This window comes from Leucoraja erinacea, chromosome 32, assembly GCF_028641065.1.
Source record: "Leucoraja erinacea ecotype New England chromosome 32, Leri_hhj_1, whole genome shotgun sequence".
Classification (NCBI taxonomy): domain Eukaryota; kingdom Metazoa; phylum Chordata; class Chondrichthyes; order Rajiformes; family Rajidae; genus Leucoraja; species Leucoraja erinaceus.
This window is the reverse complement of record NC_073408.1, coordinates 20,609,191-20,629,414: the sequence shown is the minus strand read 5'-3', so window position 1 is coordinate 20,629,414 and position 20,224 is coordinate 20,609,191. Positions and strand designations below refer to the sequence as shown.

The window sequence follows — 20,224 nt, the reverse complement described above, 5'->3', positions numbered from 1 at the left end:
TCCTCCAAAGATAAAGGGCCATCAAGAAGATCGGCCACCTCCCTATCTATAACCGGTAGACTCTCCCACAGGTCCTGCTGAGCTTCCCCGCTGACTCCACCTGCGGAGAACAGGGAACCATAAAAGGACCTGACCAAGGCACTAATCCTCTCTGGATCCGTGACAGAGGAGCCATCATCTGCGAGCAGCTCCACGAGCTGCTTGCGGGCTCCCCGCCCTTTCTCCAGAGAGAAAAAGAAAGGCGAAGCTCGATCCAGATCGTGCAGCATCTGGACCCGCGCCCTCACGTAAGCGCCTCGGGACCGCTCAAGTTGCAGGTTCCTCAAGGCTTCCTTCTTCTCATGAAACACACCCCATTCGCAAGAGTCACCTCCAACCTGACCCAGGCGAGACTCTGCGTCCATCAGCTCCCTCTCAAGCTTCTCAACCGCTGAGTCCCGCCGCCCGGTCGACCCCCACGTGTATTCCTTACAAAAAATACGGATGTGAGCTTTCCCCACATCCCACCACTGCCTTAGGGAAGAGAAGCATCTCTGCCTCTCTCTCCACCGCACCCAAAACCGAGTGAATGACTCCCGGAAACACCGATCCTCCAGCAGCCGGTTATTAAAGTGCCAGTACGCAGACCCAGCCCGAACGCGTGCTGGATTAAAATCCACACGCACCAGACAGTGGTCCGAGCATGGCACCAGCTGCATTGAGGCCGCTGAGACACGGGAAACAAACGCTCGGGAGATATATATTCGATCAATGCGGGAACCACCGCCCTCAGACCTCCGCGAAAAAGCAGTGGAGTCTGGGTTGAGGTCCCGCCACGCATCAACCAACTCAAAAGAATCAATCAACCCTCTCAGCTTCTTTGCTACAGCAGGAGCACACTGAGTACCAGAACGATCTCGCACCTCAAGTGTGCAGTTAAAGTCCCCCCCAAGGAAGACACACTCTCCCCGATCAATAGTGCTCAACAGAGCATTCACTTCCTGAATTAGGCCGGCCTGCATCGTGCCGGAGCTGGGGGCATACACGTTAATGAAATGCAACGGCATGCCATCCAGGCTCACGGCCAGATGGAGCAAACGTCCTGGCACAACTTCTTGCACTTTTATAATATTGGGCAGGAAATTCTGAGCCAACAGAATGGCCACCCCACTCGAATTTGAGCTAAGATGACTCATATAGACCTCTCCTTCCCACTCCAACCTCCAAGTGGGTTCATCCTTGACAACAGTATGCGTCTCCTGCAGAAAACACACTGCAAATTTCCCCTCCCTAAGGACCGATAAAAGCTGGAACCTGCGAAAACTCGCTCTACTCCCGTTTAAGTTTAGGGTAGCTAACGTGAATGCACTGGTACATTAAATTGAAATCCTCATACTTCTCCTCCTGGGCTCTGTAGCCCCCTCTCTTTTTAGGAACTCCAAAAAGTCCCTAAACTGACACTGCTCAGAGCCAGGAAGATCACTATCCTTGGTCGCAAGGATAGCCTCGAGAGTTTTAACTAAGGCCGACAGATCAGCCCACCGTCTCTTAGCCGCCTCTAACCTTGTTCTGTTGGTGCGGCTTATTTTTAGAAACTCCCTCACCTCACAGATAACAATTTCATGAGACTCGTCCTTGGATCCTGGGCTATCGTCCAAGTTACTCGCACCTGACACAACACGCTCAGCATCCCCAAGGTCATTTTCAGAATTCGAAAAACCAGAGCTCTCTGGAATTTCGCCAACCCCTCCACACAAATCGGCCCCACCACTCTCCCTCTCCTCCGGCATGATACCACCCCCAGGATCAATGCCGGGGAAGGGTCCCGAAGCCCCTATCCGCATCACGCAGCCCACTGACTGGCTGGGCTCCTGCGCTCTGTCCTCACCCTCTATACCTGGGCCTGGGGAAGAGAAAACAAGAGGCACCCCCAGGGTCTGTGGTAAACTGGCACCCCCAGAATCTGAAAGAAGGTCGCTGCCTGAAGTAACTCCGACCTCCACAGCACCGAAAGCACCCCCTCCACTGGCAACACCCAGAGGCTCTCCACTAGTTTTTTTCCCCTCCCCTGCTAAATCATCCGGCAATACAATACACACCTCAGAACCACCATTGGCTCTAAAATTGAGCACTGATTGGAACACCACTCCCCCCGACCCCCCCCCCTCGGGCTGACTCTGCTCATCCCCCGTCTCAGGGTCCGCACTACCAGGGGAGCTTACCCCACCCTCCTGCGTGCTAACACCCTCAGTAGGCCTCTGAAACGAGGGGACCTCCTCCGACCCAGAAGACACACCCCCAGGGGAGCCAAGATCAACACACGATGAGATCCCCCCCTCGGAGGGCCCCTGAGACAAAAGGACATCCCCCCGCCCAGAGGACACAACTCCAGAGGGGTCTACCCCATCACCTGACCCTGTGGTACCCTCGAGAGATCCCTGAGGTGGATGCTCAACCTCCAACCCAGACGACGTCATTTCCTGACCTCCAACCACATCGGTGGTGGAAGATCTGGAAAAATCCACCCCCCTAACTTTGGACTCACGTCCCTGCTCTTCCTCACCAGGCCCAATCCTCCTTTTTATCCCACTAGCATGCGGCGGTGTGGTAACCTCCATAAGGAGAGGGTCTTCCTCCTCCACACTACCCCCCGCCTCCTTACCACCCGCGCGTTTTGCCTTCCCTACCCCCTTCAGAGCCACCTCAGCTCCTTGCTGGGCCACGGCAGTTTCACTCTGGACCCCCCTGGAGCTGACAGGCGCCCCTTGGGTGATCTCCGCACTCGGCAGTAGCACACCCGCCTGCTTTTGACTCGCTTGGGTGATCTTTATCTGCTTATTCTTCTTCTTCTTCTTCTGCTGCTCCCACTTCTCTCCCCCCTCACCCTGTGCCTCACCTTCAGCCACCCCCTCAGGTTCAGGATGTAGGGGGCGGGGGCCCTTGCTGCCCTGGGTCCCCAAGGCTGAAACTGCAGACCCAGAAGGGCTATCCCCGCTGCCCCGGATCACCGAGGCAGAGCCGGCAGCCCCTGCCAGGTCAGCGATTCCACCCCGCCCCTCCGAGACCTGACGAGCAACCCCTGATGGGCCAGCAGTGCATTCCTGGGCCGCTGCGCGAGAAGTTCTAGCAGCGACCCCTTGATTAGGACATTCCCTTCGGAGATGTCCATAACCACCGCACGCATGACACCGTGCCTTTCCCCAACTCCAACGCACGGTTCTGGGGAGACCCCTACACTCCACCTCGAAACTCCCCTCATCACCTTCCCCCTCCCCCACCTTCACGAACACCCTCCTTTTGAAACTGAGAATCCCTTTTTCCTCCGGGTCCCCCCCAGGGTGCATGAGCCTAAAGCACTTAGACCGCACCTCCCCAATCTGAGACAGGTGTGGAATGAGTGTCGCATCCGGAATACATGTGGGGCAACTCCGCAGGAGAACCGGTCTCACCCTGGACACCCATGGGTCCACCTGTATATGGACCCCCCCCCCCCCCCACTGAAATCCCGCTCTCCACCACTTTGGCCACATCCTCCCGGTTCTTCAATATCATCTCAACCTTTCCCCTCTCGAGCTCGGAAGAGACAATAGCCCCCCTACCAAGAAGGGCATTCATAGCCTTCGTAATTGATCCCCTGGACATCTGGGGCCCAGTTTGAACCGAGATACCAAAACTGTCCCAGTCCAAGTCAACATGAGGCTCATGTTCAGATGTCCTCGCTTCCGCTGCTGATGTCACTACTGCGTAGCTCCTCGCCTTCTGCCGAGCCCCCGCCATCGCCATCCGGGATAGAGGCACAAACCAGCTCCCGGCACCCCAGCAGCTCAGCAAATCAATTCCCAGGGACAGTCACAGTCCAAAGCAATCCTCAAAAAGCAAAGTCCTCCAGCTGAAAGTAGAAAATCCTCCAAGTTCAATCCACTGCCGAGAAAACCTCGCCTTTTCTTGCCGACACCAAAAGCACCTTCTTCACATTAAGCCAGGCAGCCGCACTGTGCAAAATGACTTTAGGGCAGAGAATCAGTGCCAAAAACACGACAAAGACACCAAAAACTTCATACCCTCGCTCTCCAGGCACTCTTGGCAGTCCGCCAATGGCAGCCGCTCCCTCGACAATGTAGAGAAATCTCAGGGCTTTTCACACTTGTGGAGGCATTTTTAAAGCACAGGAAAGTTTCAACAGTCCAACAATAAGTTAAACTATGAAGCCCCTCTGCCTCTCTTCGTTCTCCTTCCACCAAAAAACCTTGAAAGGCCACTTAAAACCTCTCAGCCACTGGAGCTGAGAAATACACAGCCTCTCTCTCTCCCTCTCCCTCTCTCTCTCTCTCTCTCTTCACATCTGAGTTGCTAATACATCTAACAGACAAATAATGTCCCACAATTGACCTCTGCGGGTACACCACTGGTTGCAGACATCCAATACTACCTACTGAAGAAGGGTCTCGACCCGAAACGTCACCTATTCCTTCGCTCCATAGATGATGCCTCACCCGCTGAGTTTCTCCAGCATTTTTGTCTACCTCCAATACTACTTTCACTCTGTTACTAAATCGATATTGGATTCAATGAACCAACTTGCCTTGGATCCCATGTACCTTGACCGTCTGGGTTTGATCTGGGACGCGATCAAATGCCTTACTAAACTCCATGAAGCCAACATCTATATAATGGTGGCGAATGAAGATGCAGACATTCCCAGCAGGACTCCAGTAATCACCTCCTTGGTTTCCTGTAGAAACCTAAGATAGATCTCATCTGGCCTGGGTTCTTATCCTGAGGTGCTTTAGTCTATCCATCTACTCCTTCCCAGACTCGATACCCTCCATGTTCTTCACCTTGGTGAATACAGACTAGAAGTATTCATTTAATACCTTGTTACATCCCCTGGACCAATACACAGACTGCTCATTTACACTAGAAGGGGACCAGAGCTCCCCTCACCTCTTTCTACCATCTATCTCCTACTCCAGTCTTGAAGAAGGTTTCTAACACAAAACATTTTATGTCCATTTTCCACCTCTAATGTTACCTGACCCACTGAGTCCATCAAATGTTTGATTTTTTGTGCAAGATTTCACCATTTGCAGTCTCTTGCGCTTCCTTTTTGTTAGACATAGACATAGACATAGAAAATAGGTGCAGGAGGAGGCCATTCAGCCCTTCGAGCCAGCACCACCATTCATTGTGATCATGGCTGATCATCCCCTATCAATAACCCGTGCCTGCCTTCTCCCCATATCCCTTGACTCCATTAGCCCCTAGAGCTCTATCTAACTCTCTCTTAAATCCATCCAGTGATTTGGCCTCCACTGCCCTCTGTGGCAGGGAATTCCATAAATTCACAACTCTCTGGGTGAAAATGTTTTTTCTCACCTCAGTCTTAAATGACCTCCCCTTTATTCTAAGACTGTGGCCCCCGGTTCTGGACTCGCCCAACATTGGGAACATCTTTCCTGCATCTAGCTTGTCCAGTCCTTTTATAATTTTATATGTTTCTATAAGATTGCCCCTCATCCTTCTAAACTCCAGTGAATACAAGCCTAGTCTTTTCAATCTTTCCTCATATGAAAAGTCCCGCCATCCAAGGGATCAATCTCGTGAACCTACACTGCACTGCCTCAATCACAAGCATGTCCTTCCTCAAATTAGGATCTTGATCAAACATTTAACGTTCTATGTCATTGAAGGTTCTCTGACCTTGCAATATTTGCCTGCTCAGCTCCCTCTATACCCATGACTGTAGCCAGACACTAAAACGACTGCTGTTCGAGGACTGTTCACCTATCTTCATTGACGAGCCGATGGTGGAGATCTCCAAGTTCCTGGTGTACACATCTCTGCTGATCTATCCTGGGCTCAGCATATTAATGCAATCACAAAGAAAGTTCACCCATGCCCTTGTGTCCTCATAGGTTTGAGGAGATTTAGCACCTTACCTCATTGACTGTAGAACCTTTACAGGTGGAAGGCAAGCTGACTGGTTGAATTACAACACAGTGCGGAAATTCAGACACTCAAGAACGAAGGAGGCTGCAGAAAGTGGTGGACATGGCCCAATCCATCAGGAGTACCGACCTCCCTACCATCGGAGAGATCTGCTGTACAGGAAGCTCCACTTCCAGAAGGCAGCTAATGCCATCAAAGATCCACACCACCCTGACCATGCTCATGTATTGCTGCTGCCATTAGGGAGAGGATACTTAAGCCTGAGAACTGGTTCCTCAGATTGGAGAACCGCTTCTTCGTCTCAACCATAAGGTTCTTGAACCACCTTGCACTAACCCTAACCACAACCCTGCCTCAGCTCCCAACTACGGAGTTTGCATTGTGATGATTGCTACTTCCTATTCTGCTTTATCCTGGTCTAATTTATGGAATGGAATACTCAATTGTCATGTAACAAGACACAGTGAAATTCTTTGCTTGCCTACCCAAGGTATGCAAATGGTCGCTACATAAAGGGCACTGACGAAGTTGCAAAGTACCCCCGCGCCAGTTCCTTCTTTGTTCTCCCCCTCCCTCCCGGAGGTCCCCCCCACGTTGTTCTGAGATTAACTAACAATTTATTCTATAGTTCTTGTTGTTGTTGAGTCTAACGAGCCTGCAGGGTTGCAACAAGTACAAATTTCATTGTTCTGGTACATATTCAGCGCACATGGCAATTTCCACTCACGAACTGTGGGGGACTGTACAACCCCACAGTCCCTGCTGCAGCCTCAGTCACAAGGCTTTGTGCTGGGTTTTGATATTACCTGAAAACCTCCCCCTGGCTCTCTCCCCCTTATTACTTTTCATCTCTCTTCTAATGATCTTACATTGCCCAAGAGATGTTTTGTTGAAATTGCAGAGGAAATTGCCACAGAAGGCAGTGGAGGCCGTCAATGGATATTTTTAAGGCAGAGATAGATCTTGTTTAGTACGGGTGTCAGGGGTAATGGGGAGAAAGCAGGAGAATGGGGTTTGGAAGGAGAGGTAGATCAGCCATGATTGAATGGCAGAGTAGACTCGATGGGCTGAATGGCCCAAATCTGCCCCTATCACTTATGAACTTATGACATAATTTCATTTGGTTGAGTTGAATTTTAAGCTTGCTATTGATGTTTGACTGAACTGAGATCTCTACGTGGATTGAAAGGGCGTTGCTGAATTCTTGGTCTTGTTCCCGGCTATCTTTCAGCTGACCCACCGTTCAGTGCTTTGCCAGCAGTGATTGGTGCTGCCGTGGTCGGGATGCTGGTTGCCGTTGCCGGGACCATGTTGATGTTTCGCTACGTTATACGGAACCGTGAAAACATTCCATGTAAGTATCAAACATCCTGCTCGCACATAAATTATTTTCAGATCTAAGGGCGGCGCGGTGGCGCAGCGGTAGAGTTGCTGCCTCACAGCGCCAGAGATCAGGGTTCGATGTGACTACGGGCAAAAACTGTCTATACGGAGTTTATTATCTAAATGGTGGCCGATTGGACTGCGGGGGTTTTCAGCGAGACCTTCGGTTTCATCCCACACACAGCTCCAAAGAGGCATCCAGGTGGTAGAATCTTGTGGAAGCGGTAGGAATGGGAGCTTTCAGAGCAAAAGGAAAAGGGATAATATGGGATTTATTGCTTATTATGGGTCTGGTGCGATCCACCCTGTATTGCGTACAGTATCCTCCAAACTAGGAGGAAGGACATTATTACCATAGAGGGAGGTTCGATTCTGACCACCAGGTGCTGATTGTGTGGAGTTTGTACGTCTCTATGTGAAAGCGTGAGTGAACTTGGTTTATACTCCCTAAGACACGCAGGTTTGGAGGGGGATAAGTGAGAAACTTTGAAATTCTTAAGGGGTGTGACGGGAGTGGATGCAAAAGTTGGATAACATAGAACTAGGGAAAACAGGTAATTGATAGTCACAGCTTAAGGATAAGGTGGGCAAATCCTTTTTCCGAGAAAAGAACTTTTTTCACACAGAGAGTAAACAAAGCCACAGAGGGTAGTTGAGGTTCACAGCACCAAAGACCCTTGTGGCTAGATTCTGACCAGTGGGATACTGTCTGATCAGCCATGAGTATTGAATGGCGGTTCAGGCTCGAAGCACGAATGGCCTACTCCTCTGGGTTCACTATGTTTCTATGATCCACTACACCAGGACATGTGGGTTTTGTTTGGTTACGAAGTCAATAAATTGGGTTTTTCTCTGGATGTTCGGTTTCCTCCCAGGTGCATGGTAGAATCTGGTGGACATGATAGGAATGGGAAGATAATAAAGAAAAGGGAATTAATATGGGATTAGTGTAGATGCGTGGTTGATGGTATTGATATTGGTATAGATTTATTATTATTATGTGTCTAGAAATCACCCTGTACACTCGCACTATCCTGCACGCTAGGGACAATTTACAATTTTACTGAAGCAAATTAACCTACAAACCTGCAAGTCTTTGGTGTGTGGGAGGAAACCGGAGCACCCGGAGAAAACAATAGGTCACCAGGAGAACGTACAAACTCCATACAGACAGCGCCCGTAATTAGGATTGAACCCATGTCTCTGACGCTCCAAGACAGCAACTCTACCACTGCACCACTGGTTAGATGGAGGGTAATGACCAAGATCCTATTGTGGAGCAAGATAGACCACTCCTGTTAAATGCAATGGGCTGATGTGTAGTACACAATGGAATGGAACGTGGGCCTTTTTTTCATCCATTTCCGTAACCAGACCCAACCCGACCCGCAGTGTAATCAACGTTGCGGGGGAACGGTTTGTGTTAATAAATTATAATTCTGAAAATGAGGAGAAGATTTTTACCAAATAACTTTTATTTTTAAGAGGATGTTTCCATAACCAGCTCCCGTCTCCGCACTAGTATCTTATGGGATCTTTGGTGCGGAGATGGAAGCCGGTTACGGAAATGGGGCCGAAAATTACCCATGAATGTGCCCATGACCGTGCTACGTCTTTTTCATCGAGTGGACCAACTTGCTCGCTATAGGATCTTTGGTAATGACTGAGAGAAAGAAAGAACTGTTTGGAAATTATTAATTTTCAAGTGAAAGCCGGTATTAATCCAAATCACTTGGTTGTTCCATAATATTGGCCATTAACTTCACAAGCAGCTGCTGTATTTTCTACAATTGCAGCCTAAACACTTTACACATCTAAAGCACATTTAATTAAATGGAATAAGTTTGTTATCAGATCTTTGCATACCAACTGTGTTCCCTTAACTAATTCATGGATAATATTGAGACGTTGGTACTTTTTAATGGTTGATTATCTCTTCCCCCCAGGGTTACATGACCTGCTGTTTCAACAGTAAGTAAATCACCTTACATATGCCTTGGAGTGCCAGACTGTATATTTTTCACAATGCATCACAGCTTGGTTTGGGAACAGCTCCTTCCAAGACTGCAAAAAATTGCAGTGGATGCAGCTCAGACCATCACTCAAACCAACCTCCGTGCTATTGACTCCATTTATAGACAATAGACAATCGACAATAGGTGCAAGAGTAGGCCATTTGGCCCTTTGAGCCAGCAGCGCCATTCACTGTGATGATGGTTGATCATCCACAATCAGTACTCCATTCCTGCCTCCGCTATCTCTAAGAGTTCTATTTAACTCTCTCTTGAAAGCATCCAGAGAATTGGCCTTCACTGCCTTCTGAGGAAGAGGATTCTACAGATTCACAACCCTCTGTGTGAAAAAGATTTTCCTCATCTCCATTGTAAATGGCTACCCCTTATTCTTAAACTGTGGCACTTGGTGCTGGACTCCCCCAACATCGGGAACATGTTTCCTGCCTCAAGCGTGTCCAAACCCTTAATAATCTTATATGTTTCAATAAGATATCCTCTCATCCTTCTAAATTCCAGTGTATACCAGCCCAGTCACTCCATTCTTTCAACATATGACAGTCCCGCTATCCCGGGAATTAACCTCGTGAACCTAGGCTGCATTTATACCTTACACTGCCCTCGGCAAGGCCAGCAGCATAACCAAGGACGAGTCGCACCCCTGCCAATCCCTCTCCCATCAGGCAAAACGTATAGATGTGTGAAAACGCACAGGGACAGTTTCTTCTCAGCTGTTATCAGGCAACTGAATCATCCTACCACAACCAGAGAGCAGTGCTGAACAACTATCTACCTCTTTGGTCACCCTTGCACTAAACGTTATTCCCTTGTTATTCGATTGTCTGTGGAATTCTCTGCCTCAGAGGGCGGTGGAGGCCGGTTCTCTGGATGCTTTCAAGAGAGAGCTAGATAGGGCTCTTAAAAATAGTGGAGTCAGGGGATATTGGGAGAAGGCAGGAATGGGGTACTGATTGGGGATGATGAGCCATGATCACATTGAATGGTGGAGGTGACTCAAAGGGCCGAATGGCCTACTCCTGCACCTATTGTCTATTGTCTACTGTCTTATCCTGTATTATTTATACACTGTAAATTGCTCGATTGTAATCGTGTATTGACTTTCTGCTAACTGGATAGCACGTAACAAAAGCTTTTGACTGTACCTCGGTACACGTGACAATAAACTAAACTAAACCAAATGAATCAAGTATTCAGCTCTTCTGGCTGGTCTCGAAAGATCTCTTCATGGCTCTCTCTGGGTGCCACTCAAAGCTTAGATTTCTCTTGAGAACTTCCATTATCCTTCTGGATCCACCATCTATTTTAGGGATAATTCTCACACTGAACACCCTTTTGTGTGAAATGAGCACTTCTGTATTCCACTCCTGATCCAGCTGTTCCTGGTTTTCTTCCTTCTGTATTCCCTCTCAGTGGGAACATTACGTTTCATTCACTCTATTAAATCCCCACTTAATGAATGACCCTTCAATCTGCCACAATCAAAGGACAATAAGCCACCGCATTTGAACCACCTGTTCCCGTTTAACCCTTTAATCCTTGCTATTATTCCGGCAGAATGATATTCCAGTGACCACTTGTGGCTGAGGTGCTGGTTGTCCTGCTCTGCTGAATGGTACGGTGGAGCCTTTCACCATAATGCAGCAATTCTGCGTCAATAATTCCCCCCCTCCTTGCCTGCAGTGGCCGAAGTGATTGCCTGCTAAATATCAATGTTATCAAAGATTATGTAGCAGGAAAATGTTACAGAGAAATTTTACAATGTGACTGAGAGAACCTTTTGAGCTGATTGTTGACGGTCTATGTAAGGAAGGGATAACACTGGATCTAATCCTAAGGAATGTTGCTGGCTAGGAAGCTGAAATGTGATTTTGTAGATAGTGGCTATAACTAATTGATTACGGAATTATTTGATTACGGAAAAGGATTGAATATCCCAGAAATCCAGAATTAAGTCGCAATATCATAAGATAAGACCTGACCGCAGTTGACTGGGAACAGATGCCTGAAGATTGGTCCACATTCACCAATTTGGAGTTCTTCAAAACTGAAATATTATTCAAGTTCAGCTTAGTTTATTGTCACGTGTACCGAGGTATAGCGAAGAGCTTTTGTTGCCTGCGAACCAGTCAGTGGAAAGACATGATTACAACTGAGCCATCCACAGTGTGCAGATACATGATAAAGGGAGCAATGTGAGTAACGTTTAGTGCAAGATAAAGCCCAGGGAAGACCAATGTATTTCCAGGAGGGTGAAACGTATAGACAGCAAGCCCAAGCCCAAGGGAAATGTGGACATCGAGAGATGTTGAGAGCTGAATGAAGAACATAAAATCTTGTACATCTACAGAAATGAAAACTGAGAAAACTCTTTAGATGTATAGAAATTGCATGGAGGATTTCAAATAGAAATGGGTCATTGAGGGAGAATGAGATGTCACTTGCGGATAAGATTAAGGAAAATCCCAAAGCATTATATAACCCCAGTAAGGACAAAACAATAACCAGGGATAGAGTAGAGCTTCATTAGGGAATAAAGTGACAATCTGGTATGTTTATTTTGACATCCATACTACAATAAAAATATTTTGTCAGTGTGCTATCTTTATGGTAGACTACCTGTACAATGATCAGGTGTGCAGGAAGGAACTTCAGATTTAAACCGAAGATAGACACAAAAAGCTGGAGTAACTCAGCGGGACAGGCAGCATCTCTGTCTAAAGAAGGGTCTCGACCCGTAAAGTCACCCATTCCTTCTCTCCAGAGATGCTGCCTGTCCTGCTGAATTTTTGTGTCTAACTTCTTGTACTTAATGGTCAGCGTGGACATGGTGAGCCAAAGGGTCCGTTTCTTTACTGCATAATTCTATAACTATAACTCCATGATATAGGTTTATAAAAGAGGTCTATAAAGATTTTATACAAATCACAAATATGATTGAAGGGACCTACCTGCAAAGGAGGAGCATTGTGCAGATGTAATTATTTTAAAGGGTCTGTTGAAGGGAAGGCTCTGCATGGGTATTTTTGTGCCTGATGCTGAGTTGAAATGTTGCCAATGAATAGAGATGGTCTTCACTCTCAATAACATTCCACCTTGCTTTCCACCAACCTCCTAGTGAACTGCAGGAGCAGATTAACTTGCCGGAGGACGCTGAGGTTGCGTTGCCATCCGAGGGAGATGATCCTGAGGTTGCGTTGCCATCCGAAGGACAAGATGCTGAGGCCAGCAGGGAACAGGCGGAAGGTATCAGATGGATTTTCTATCTCCTTTTTTTGTCTCCTTTGGTCCCATCGGTTCTCGACATGAGGAATGGGCAACTGATCTCCGGAAGCTGCCCCCAAACTGGCCTTGGTTGACTCCTCTCCATCGTAGCTCCTTTCTAAAGCACAAATGCGTTTTGGGCAGCACTGTGGCGCAGCGGTAGAGTTGCTGCCTCAAAACACCAGGGACCCGGGTTCGATCCTGACCTCGGGCACTGTCTGTGTGGAGTTTGCATGTTCTTCCCTGTGACTGCATGGGTTTCCTTTGGGTTCTCCAGTTTCCACCCACATCCCAAAGACGTGTGTGTTTGTGGCTCAATTGGCTTCCTTAAATTGTCCTTAGTGGTAGGGTGGAATTAGTGCTGGTCGATGCGGACTCGGTGGTTGAAGGGCCTGTTTCCACATCTCTCTCAACTAAACTAAAATACTGGAGGAAGTCAACGGGTCAGACAGCATCTGAGGAGGGAATGAGCAGACAAAGTTTTGGATCAGAACCCTTCTTTAGTCTGAAGAAGAGTCCGGCCCAAAGCATTGTCTGTTCATTCCTTCCCCAGATGCTGCCTGACCCATTGAGTTCCTCCAGCACTTTGTGTTTTGCTGGTAATCCCAGATCCTGCAGTTTCTTGTGTCTCAGCTCCTATCTAGCTCTATGAGGGAAAAGTCTGTAACACGTTCTCTCAGACCCATGTCAGACGCTCTCAGCTATGCCTGCCGAGGACCAGACCCCCCGAAAGAAGATCAAAGCAACATACCTTCATCCAATTGCCATGGAGAATTTTCCTCTGGTTGCAGTTGGGAAAATGGTGCATGTTTCTATTGAGAGACATCGATCATAATCTGGAAGCCCAGAGTTAATACATTTTTTGGAAAGTTGCATTAGTTCACAATATCTGATCCAATCTTCCAAATGCTGTATAAATAGTGGCCCAGCAATTAATCCGATGTCGGGCTATAGGCTGAAATGTCTCCGGTAGGTGGTGGACCTCATTCCAGATCTATCCATGAATCTGGAAGCATGTGTTTGCAAACGTCTGGACTTCTTGCCTGATGGGAGAGGGGAGAATGTGCTAACAGTTTTACTCTAAACCTGCAGAGTCCAGTCCCGGAGCTTCGGGAGAGGAGGCAGGCACCGCAGAAGCAACCATCGAGCCTTCAGTCAATGATGAGCAGGACGAGGCTGCAGCAACTGAGCCACCCGCTTCCTGAGGGCTGGAGATGGAGCCGCTGGAGTTTCATCGCCATTGTGGAGCACCAAAACCTTCATAAAGTCTCAATAATAGTTCGTCGCTCGATTAATTTGAAAACAACACACGTAAAATAAACATCATATGAGCTTAATTGTTTCTGATCAAGTACTGCCTGGCAACTAGAAATAATGACCATTGTCTGTCCTTTACGGTGGCATATTGGTGCAGTTTCTCCCTCACTTCGCCAGAGACCCGGGTCCATCCTCATCTCGGGTGCTGCCTGGGTGGAGTTTGCACGTTCTCCCCGTGACCGCGTGGGTTTTCCCCAGGTGCTCCGGTTTCCTCCCACATTCCGAAGACGCGTAGGTTTGTAGGTTGATTGGGTTCTGTAAGTTGTGCACAGTGTGTAGGATAGAACTAGCCAATGGGTGATCGCTGGTCGGCATGGACTCGGTGGGCCGAATGGCCCGTTTCCATGCTGTCTCTCTAAAACTAAAACTAATGCTAAACTAGGGACGAATTTCCCAGCTTGCTATTTTGATCAGGAGTGCAGGGCCATCTCTAACTGGCTCACTACCCGCCCATTCTGCTCCTTGTACATTCTCCAGTAGTCACCTTGATTGCTGCCCCCATTGTTTCTAGTGGGATCTTTGATGACATCTGATTCCCATGATGGTTTGTGCCAGACATCATTTTCTTTCGGGAATTGCTATTGGTAGCATTGCAAGGGAAAACATTAACGGAATAATCAGAGGAAGTAGGGTAGCTCAGCTGTAACATTCCGATCGATATCCCCGGAGAAAACCTATGCGGTAACAGGGAGAATGTGAAAATGTCACCTGTTGCCAGGGTTGAACCTTGGTCCCCTGAGAACCCCGTTGAATCCTGGCTACAGGTGCTGTCTGTGTGGAGTTTGCTCGTACCAGGTGGCCCCTTGACCTCTGGTGAGGCAGTAACTCTGCTGCATTCCCATGAACTCCCCTCAGATTCTAAAACTCACTGGGGACAATTTACAGCAGCCCACCAACCCACCAATTTGCACTTCTCCGGGATGTGGGAGGAAACCAGAGCACCCAGAGGAAGCCCACAGGGTTGCAGGGGAAGCTTCTGCAGATGCACCATAGGAAACATCCTGTCAGGTTGCATCACATCCTGCCTAAGACCTCTGAAATTGCAGAGAGTAGTTGCAGAGAGTAGTAGATGTGGCCCAGTCCACCAGACTGGCCAGACTTCCCACCATTGACTCCATCTACACCCACGCTACCTCATCAAAGCAATCAACATAATCAAATACCCACTCCCCGGTCATTCTTTCGTCTCCCTGCTTCATCTGACAGAAGGTACAGAAGCTTGAAAGAACGCACCACAGACTCAGGAACAGCTTCTGCCCCTCTGTGACCAAGTTTCTACATGGCCCTTCCACAAGCTAGGGGACTGATCCAGTCATCTCTCGACCACATTGTGAACATTGGACTGAGTTTATGTAACTGATTTGGATTTGGATTTGGATTCATTTATTGTCATTGTCTTCAATTAAGAGACAACAAAATACTATTTTCCTTACAGTCATACAAGTAAAAAAACACACAACACAGAACACAGTAGTCCACAACACAAACATCCCTACAGCGTACCAAAGTTCCCCACTGTGAGGGAAGGAACCAAAGTCCAGTCAAACTCCTCGCTGATGTTCCCCAATGTTCCCCCGTGGTCGGGGTCCCCCCGATCCCTCCGCAGTTGCGCTACGGGCGGCCTGATGCTCAGGCCCTCTCGCCGGGAATGATGGAACCCCGATGTCGAAAGGTAGAACATCTTCAGCTGCCTGTACCTCTAAATCAGCCACCTCCCACCGGAGTCCGCAGCTCCCGATGTCCACAGGCCGAGCTGGGTGGAGATTCACGCTGGCGACTCCCGACAAAGGTTCCCAGGGCTCCGCGATGTTAGTCAGCGCCGCCTACGCTGGGAGCTCCGCAACCACAGCTCCACGATATCGATGCAGCAGGCCCAACACTCCGGAGCTCCAAACGGCAATCCCAGGTAAGGACTTGCCCGCTCCGCGATGTATCCAGCGCTGCGTTGCCGCTGCTAAAGCTGTGGTCTGGTCCCGGCAGGAAAGGCCGCGCCAATCCAGCTGGTAGGCCGCGAGGAGGGGGCGAGAACGTGACTTGGATAATAGTCGCATCCTCGCCAGGAAGTGGCTGAAGGATGGTTTCCCCCTTGCCATGCCCTCTTCCCCCCCCCACATAAAACACCAAAGAAAAAAAACTAAAGAACTTACTTTAAACATAAATAAAAAAGATACCAACTGATGCGCTAGAATGTTGAGAGCTAAGGGGTAGGCATTTAGAACGGAGATGAGGAAAAACGTTTTCACTCAGAGAGTTGTGAATCTGTGGAATTCTCTGCCTCAGAAAGCATTGGAGGCCAATTATCTGGATGTTCTCAAGAGAGAGTTGGATAGAGCTCTTAAAGATAGCGGAGTCAGGGGATATGGTGAGAAGGTAGGAACGGGGTATTTAATGTGGATGATGAGCCATGATCACAGTGAATGGCAGTGCTGGCTCGAAGGGCCGAATGGCCTACTCCTGCACCTATTGTCTATTGTTTATTGTCTAACTATATTCTGCACTTTCTATCTTAGCCTTTGCTCTACCTGCTGTACTTTGATTTGATTGTATGTATGTATGTATAGTATTATCTGATCTGCTTTAATAGCAGGCAAAACAAAGCTTTTCATAGTACCTCAGTACACATAAGAATTATAAACATAAACCTAAATATGTGCAGGCTCCACACAATCTGCACACGATCAGTAAATTCATACTATGCATAAGCGCAATCATTAATAATTACAAAACTGCGACAATTACAGTGTAGGAATAGCAGACTTCACCGAGGCAGTACACTAGGGGGCGCCATGTTTCAAGCACCATCTTGTGGTCTTCAGTCGTCAAGTTGTTAAGGGCCTGTCCCACTTGGCCGTCATTCACGCGCCATTTCCGTGACCTGCTAGCGTGCGGGTAGCGTGTGGGTAGCGCGTGGGTAGCACGGGACGGGTGCATGGAGTGGTGTGGAGGAGTGTGGACTTCGGCCTGCACAAAATCTTCGCACGCCACCGGCCTGTGGCGTAACTGACGGCCAAGGTGGGACTGGCCCGAGACCCTGGCGTGGCTCAAAGTCTCACCTCCAGCAGCAGCAGAAGCAGGCAAACGATCGCCGAGCTGGGCCTGAGGCTCACGGCCGTTGTGGATCCAGATCCGCCCTCTCTCCTACTCCCAGAGCGGGGCCAAGACGATTGGAGATTGACACAAAATGCTGGAGTAACTCAGTGGGACCGGCAGCATCTCTGGAGAGAAGCAATTGGTGACGTTTCGGGTCAAGACTCTTCTTCAGACTGAAGAAGGGTCTCGACCCGAAACATCATCCATTCCTTCTCTCCAGAAATGCTGCCGGTCCCGCTGAGTTACTCCAGCATTTTATGTCTATCTTCAAATGACGTCACGTGCTCCAGACGGCTGTGCGGACGCACGATGATGCGCACGACCGTCGCACGTCAGTCACTACCAGCCTGTCGCGTAAATGACGGCCAAGTGGGACAGGCCCTTAACTATAATATGTAGTCTTACCGTGGCCTTAATGGCCCATTGTCTACGGGTCGGTGTTGCAGGGAGCTCACGACTGGGATAACTTAAAAAATTCTGTACCAGGTGGGCCCTTCACCTTCGGTGAGGTCCAGAGACCTCATCTCAGGCATTGATTGTCTCTGAATCTCATCAGAATTACGGTTTGCTCTCTGAATAAAATAAGACATTGTTACCCACACACTCACCGCTGATGATTCACCGTTGAATATGTAACTAAATACCACCAAAACAAACTGAATAAATGATTTAGCAAAATAGCTCAGTGTATTATTTGTCATTTCTTTTTTGTTATGACCCTGTCCCACTTTTGCCCCTGTTCCACTTCGGAAACCTGAACGGAAACTTCTGGAGACTTTGCGCCCCACCCAAGGTTTCCGTGAAAGGCAGGTCATGCAAAGATTTTTCTAAACTCTATGAGGTCACAACACACTTGGGAAGTTTTCTGGAACTTGACTTACATCAAACCCTCGCCAAGGCTTTTGTCATGAGGTATGTCTGATGGGGAATCTCTCGTGGGGCCCACGGTGGAATTGTAGATTGGATTAATTGGCAAAATGGGAAACCGAGGGAAAATGATGAGGCTAATGATGGGCAGAAATGGGCCCATGAATCATGATGTCCTGAGCAGCAGTTAGTGGGACTGGAGGTGTTTATATATTTTTTAATTGCGTTGGGACGGCATGGTAGCACAACAGTAAAGTTGCCGCCTTACAGTGTTTATGTCTCCAGAGACCCAGGTTCGATCCTAACTACAGGTGCTGTCAGTGTGGAGTGTGCATGTTCTCCCCATGACCTGCGTGGCTTTTCTCCAATATCTTTGCTTTCCTCCCACACTCCAAAGACGTACAGGATTGTAGGTTAATTGGCTTAGGTAAAAATTTAAAATAGTCGCTAGGATAATGTTAATGTGCGGGGATCGCTGGTCGGTGTGGACTTGGTGCGCCGAAGGGCCTGTTAACGCGCTGTGTCTCTAAGCTAAACTAAAGTATGAAGTATTGAAAATGATGAACGAAAAGGGGCCATGAAGGTAAATATTGTTCGTGGTAAGTTATTTTGTGCAGGAATGTTTCATCCTGAAAGTTGCTCGATGAAAGATTCGGTAATACAGGCCCACCACCCCGATTTTCCGGCACCCTTGGTTCCAGAGCCTTTGTGGAATATCTGTTTTGCTGGACCAACAAAGGTCATGGCCTCTGGGAGTAGCCTAGAGGTACCAGAACAGTCCGCCTAGGAGCCATGATACCGGCCCACAAAGTCAGCCACAGAGGTCGGCAATGGGAGCAAATCTACCAACTCCGGCAAGGAAAATGAGAATGGAAAAAACTGCATTGAAGCCAGCATCAATAGTCTTTACATGAACCATGTTGGTGAGGAAATAAACGAGAACCTCTGCCCATTGTTTCCCTGTTATTTCCTGCGATGCTAGTTGAAGGTGGTTGCTGGAGGTTGCAGGTAGTGGAAGGTAAGACCTCCGGGGACCGCACGGAAACCTTGGGTGGGGCGCAAAGTCTCCAGAGGTTTCCGTTCAGGTCTCCTGAGTGGGACAGGGGCATAACACTATCCTAGCGACAATTTCTAATTTTTACCGAAGCCAATTAACCTACAAACCTGTACGTCTTTGGAGTGTGGGAGGAAAGCAAAGATATTGGAGAAAAGCCACGTGGGTCATGGGGAGAACATACACACTCCACACTGACAGCACCTGTAGTCAGGATCGAACCTGGGTCTCTGGTGACATAAACGCTGTAATAAAATCTCTGGTGACATAAAGGCGGCAACTCTACTGTTGTGCTACCATGCCGTCCCAACTCAATTAAAAAAATATATAAGCACCTCCAGTCCCACTAACTGCTGCTCAGGACATAATGATTCATGGGACCATTTCTGCCCATCATTAGCCTCATCATTTTCCCTCTGTTTCCCATTTTGCCAATTAATCCAATATACAATTCCACCGTGGGCCCCACGAGAGATTCCCCATCAGACATGCCTCATGACAAAAGCCTTGGCGAGGGTTTGATGTAAGTCAAGTTCCAGAAAACTTCCCAAGTGTGTTGTGACCTCAAAGAGTTTAGAAAAATCTTTGCATGACCTGCCTTTCATAAAGCTGTCAGTTTGGATTTTATGCTGATGATGTGACCTCTTTCAAGTTTGGCTTCACCACTTTCATAGCCACACATTGTCAGCATCTTTGACAGATAATCCCTCGCCTTCTGGTTCTAATTTTAATGCCGAAGAAAGAATGCAGGAGTCCCAGGAGGCCACCATTCCCATCTATATTATCACTGACTCAATGAAGTATCGAAAACCTCTGTATCATTGCTGATTGGAAACATTCCACGTTACAGTTGTGCACTACGTTGGCGAGGCTGCATTTGGAGTACTGTCTTCAGTTTCGGTCACCCTGATATAGGAATGATGTCGTCAAGCTGGAAAGAGTGTGGAGAATATTTACGACGATGTTGCCAGAATTTGAGGACCTGAGCTATAGGGAGAGGTTAGGCAGACTGGGACTTTATTCCTTGGAGCGCAGGAGGATGAAAGGTGATCTTATAGAGAGGTGTGTAAGATCATGAGGGGAAGGGAAAGGAGACGGGAATCAACTCAGAGTGCAGAGTACGGGAATCAAGATGCAGATGCAGGTTTAAGGTGAGGAGAAGAAGAAGTAGTAATTCACGCGTCGTGAATAAAACGATCTTTATCGGCAAATACAATTGTTCCACACGCGTGCGTTAAGTGAGAGCTCTAGCCAGGTCTCTGCTGCTGCTGTCGGACACACCTGTGGACTC

The 20,224-nt window shown here is 48.3% G+C and overlaps 1 protein-coding gene across 1 annotated transcript in view; it reads left to right on the top strand.

The window, feature by feature from the left end:
• The window catches only part of LOC129712223 (V-set and immunoglobulin domain-containing protein 10-like 2), a 78,909-nt gene extending 62,872 nt beyond the window's left edge, over window positions 1–16,037 (top strand). The window contains exons 11-14 of the mRNA XM_055660480.1: window positions 7,160–7,282; window positions 9,258–9,282; window positions 12,460–12,587; window positions 13,698–16,037. Coding sequence (XP_055516455.1) covers window positions 7,160–7,282; window positions 9,258–9,282; window positions 12,460–12,587; window positions 13,698–13,810 — 389 coding nt within the window. The 3' untranslated portion in view covers window positions 13,811–16,037. The remainder of the gene's footprint in view (window positions 1–7,159; window positions 7,283–9,257; window positions 9,283–12,459; window positions 12,588–13,697) is intronic.
• Window positions 16,038–20,224: the final 4,187 nt, after the last annotated feature.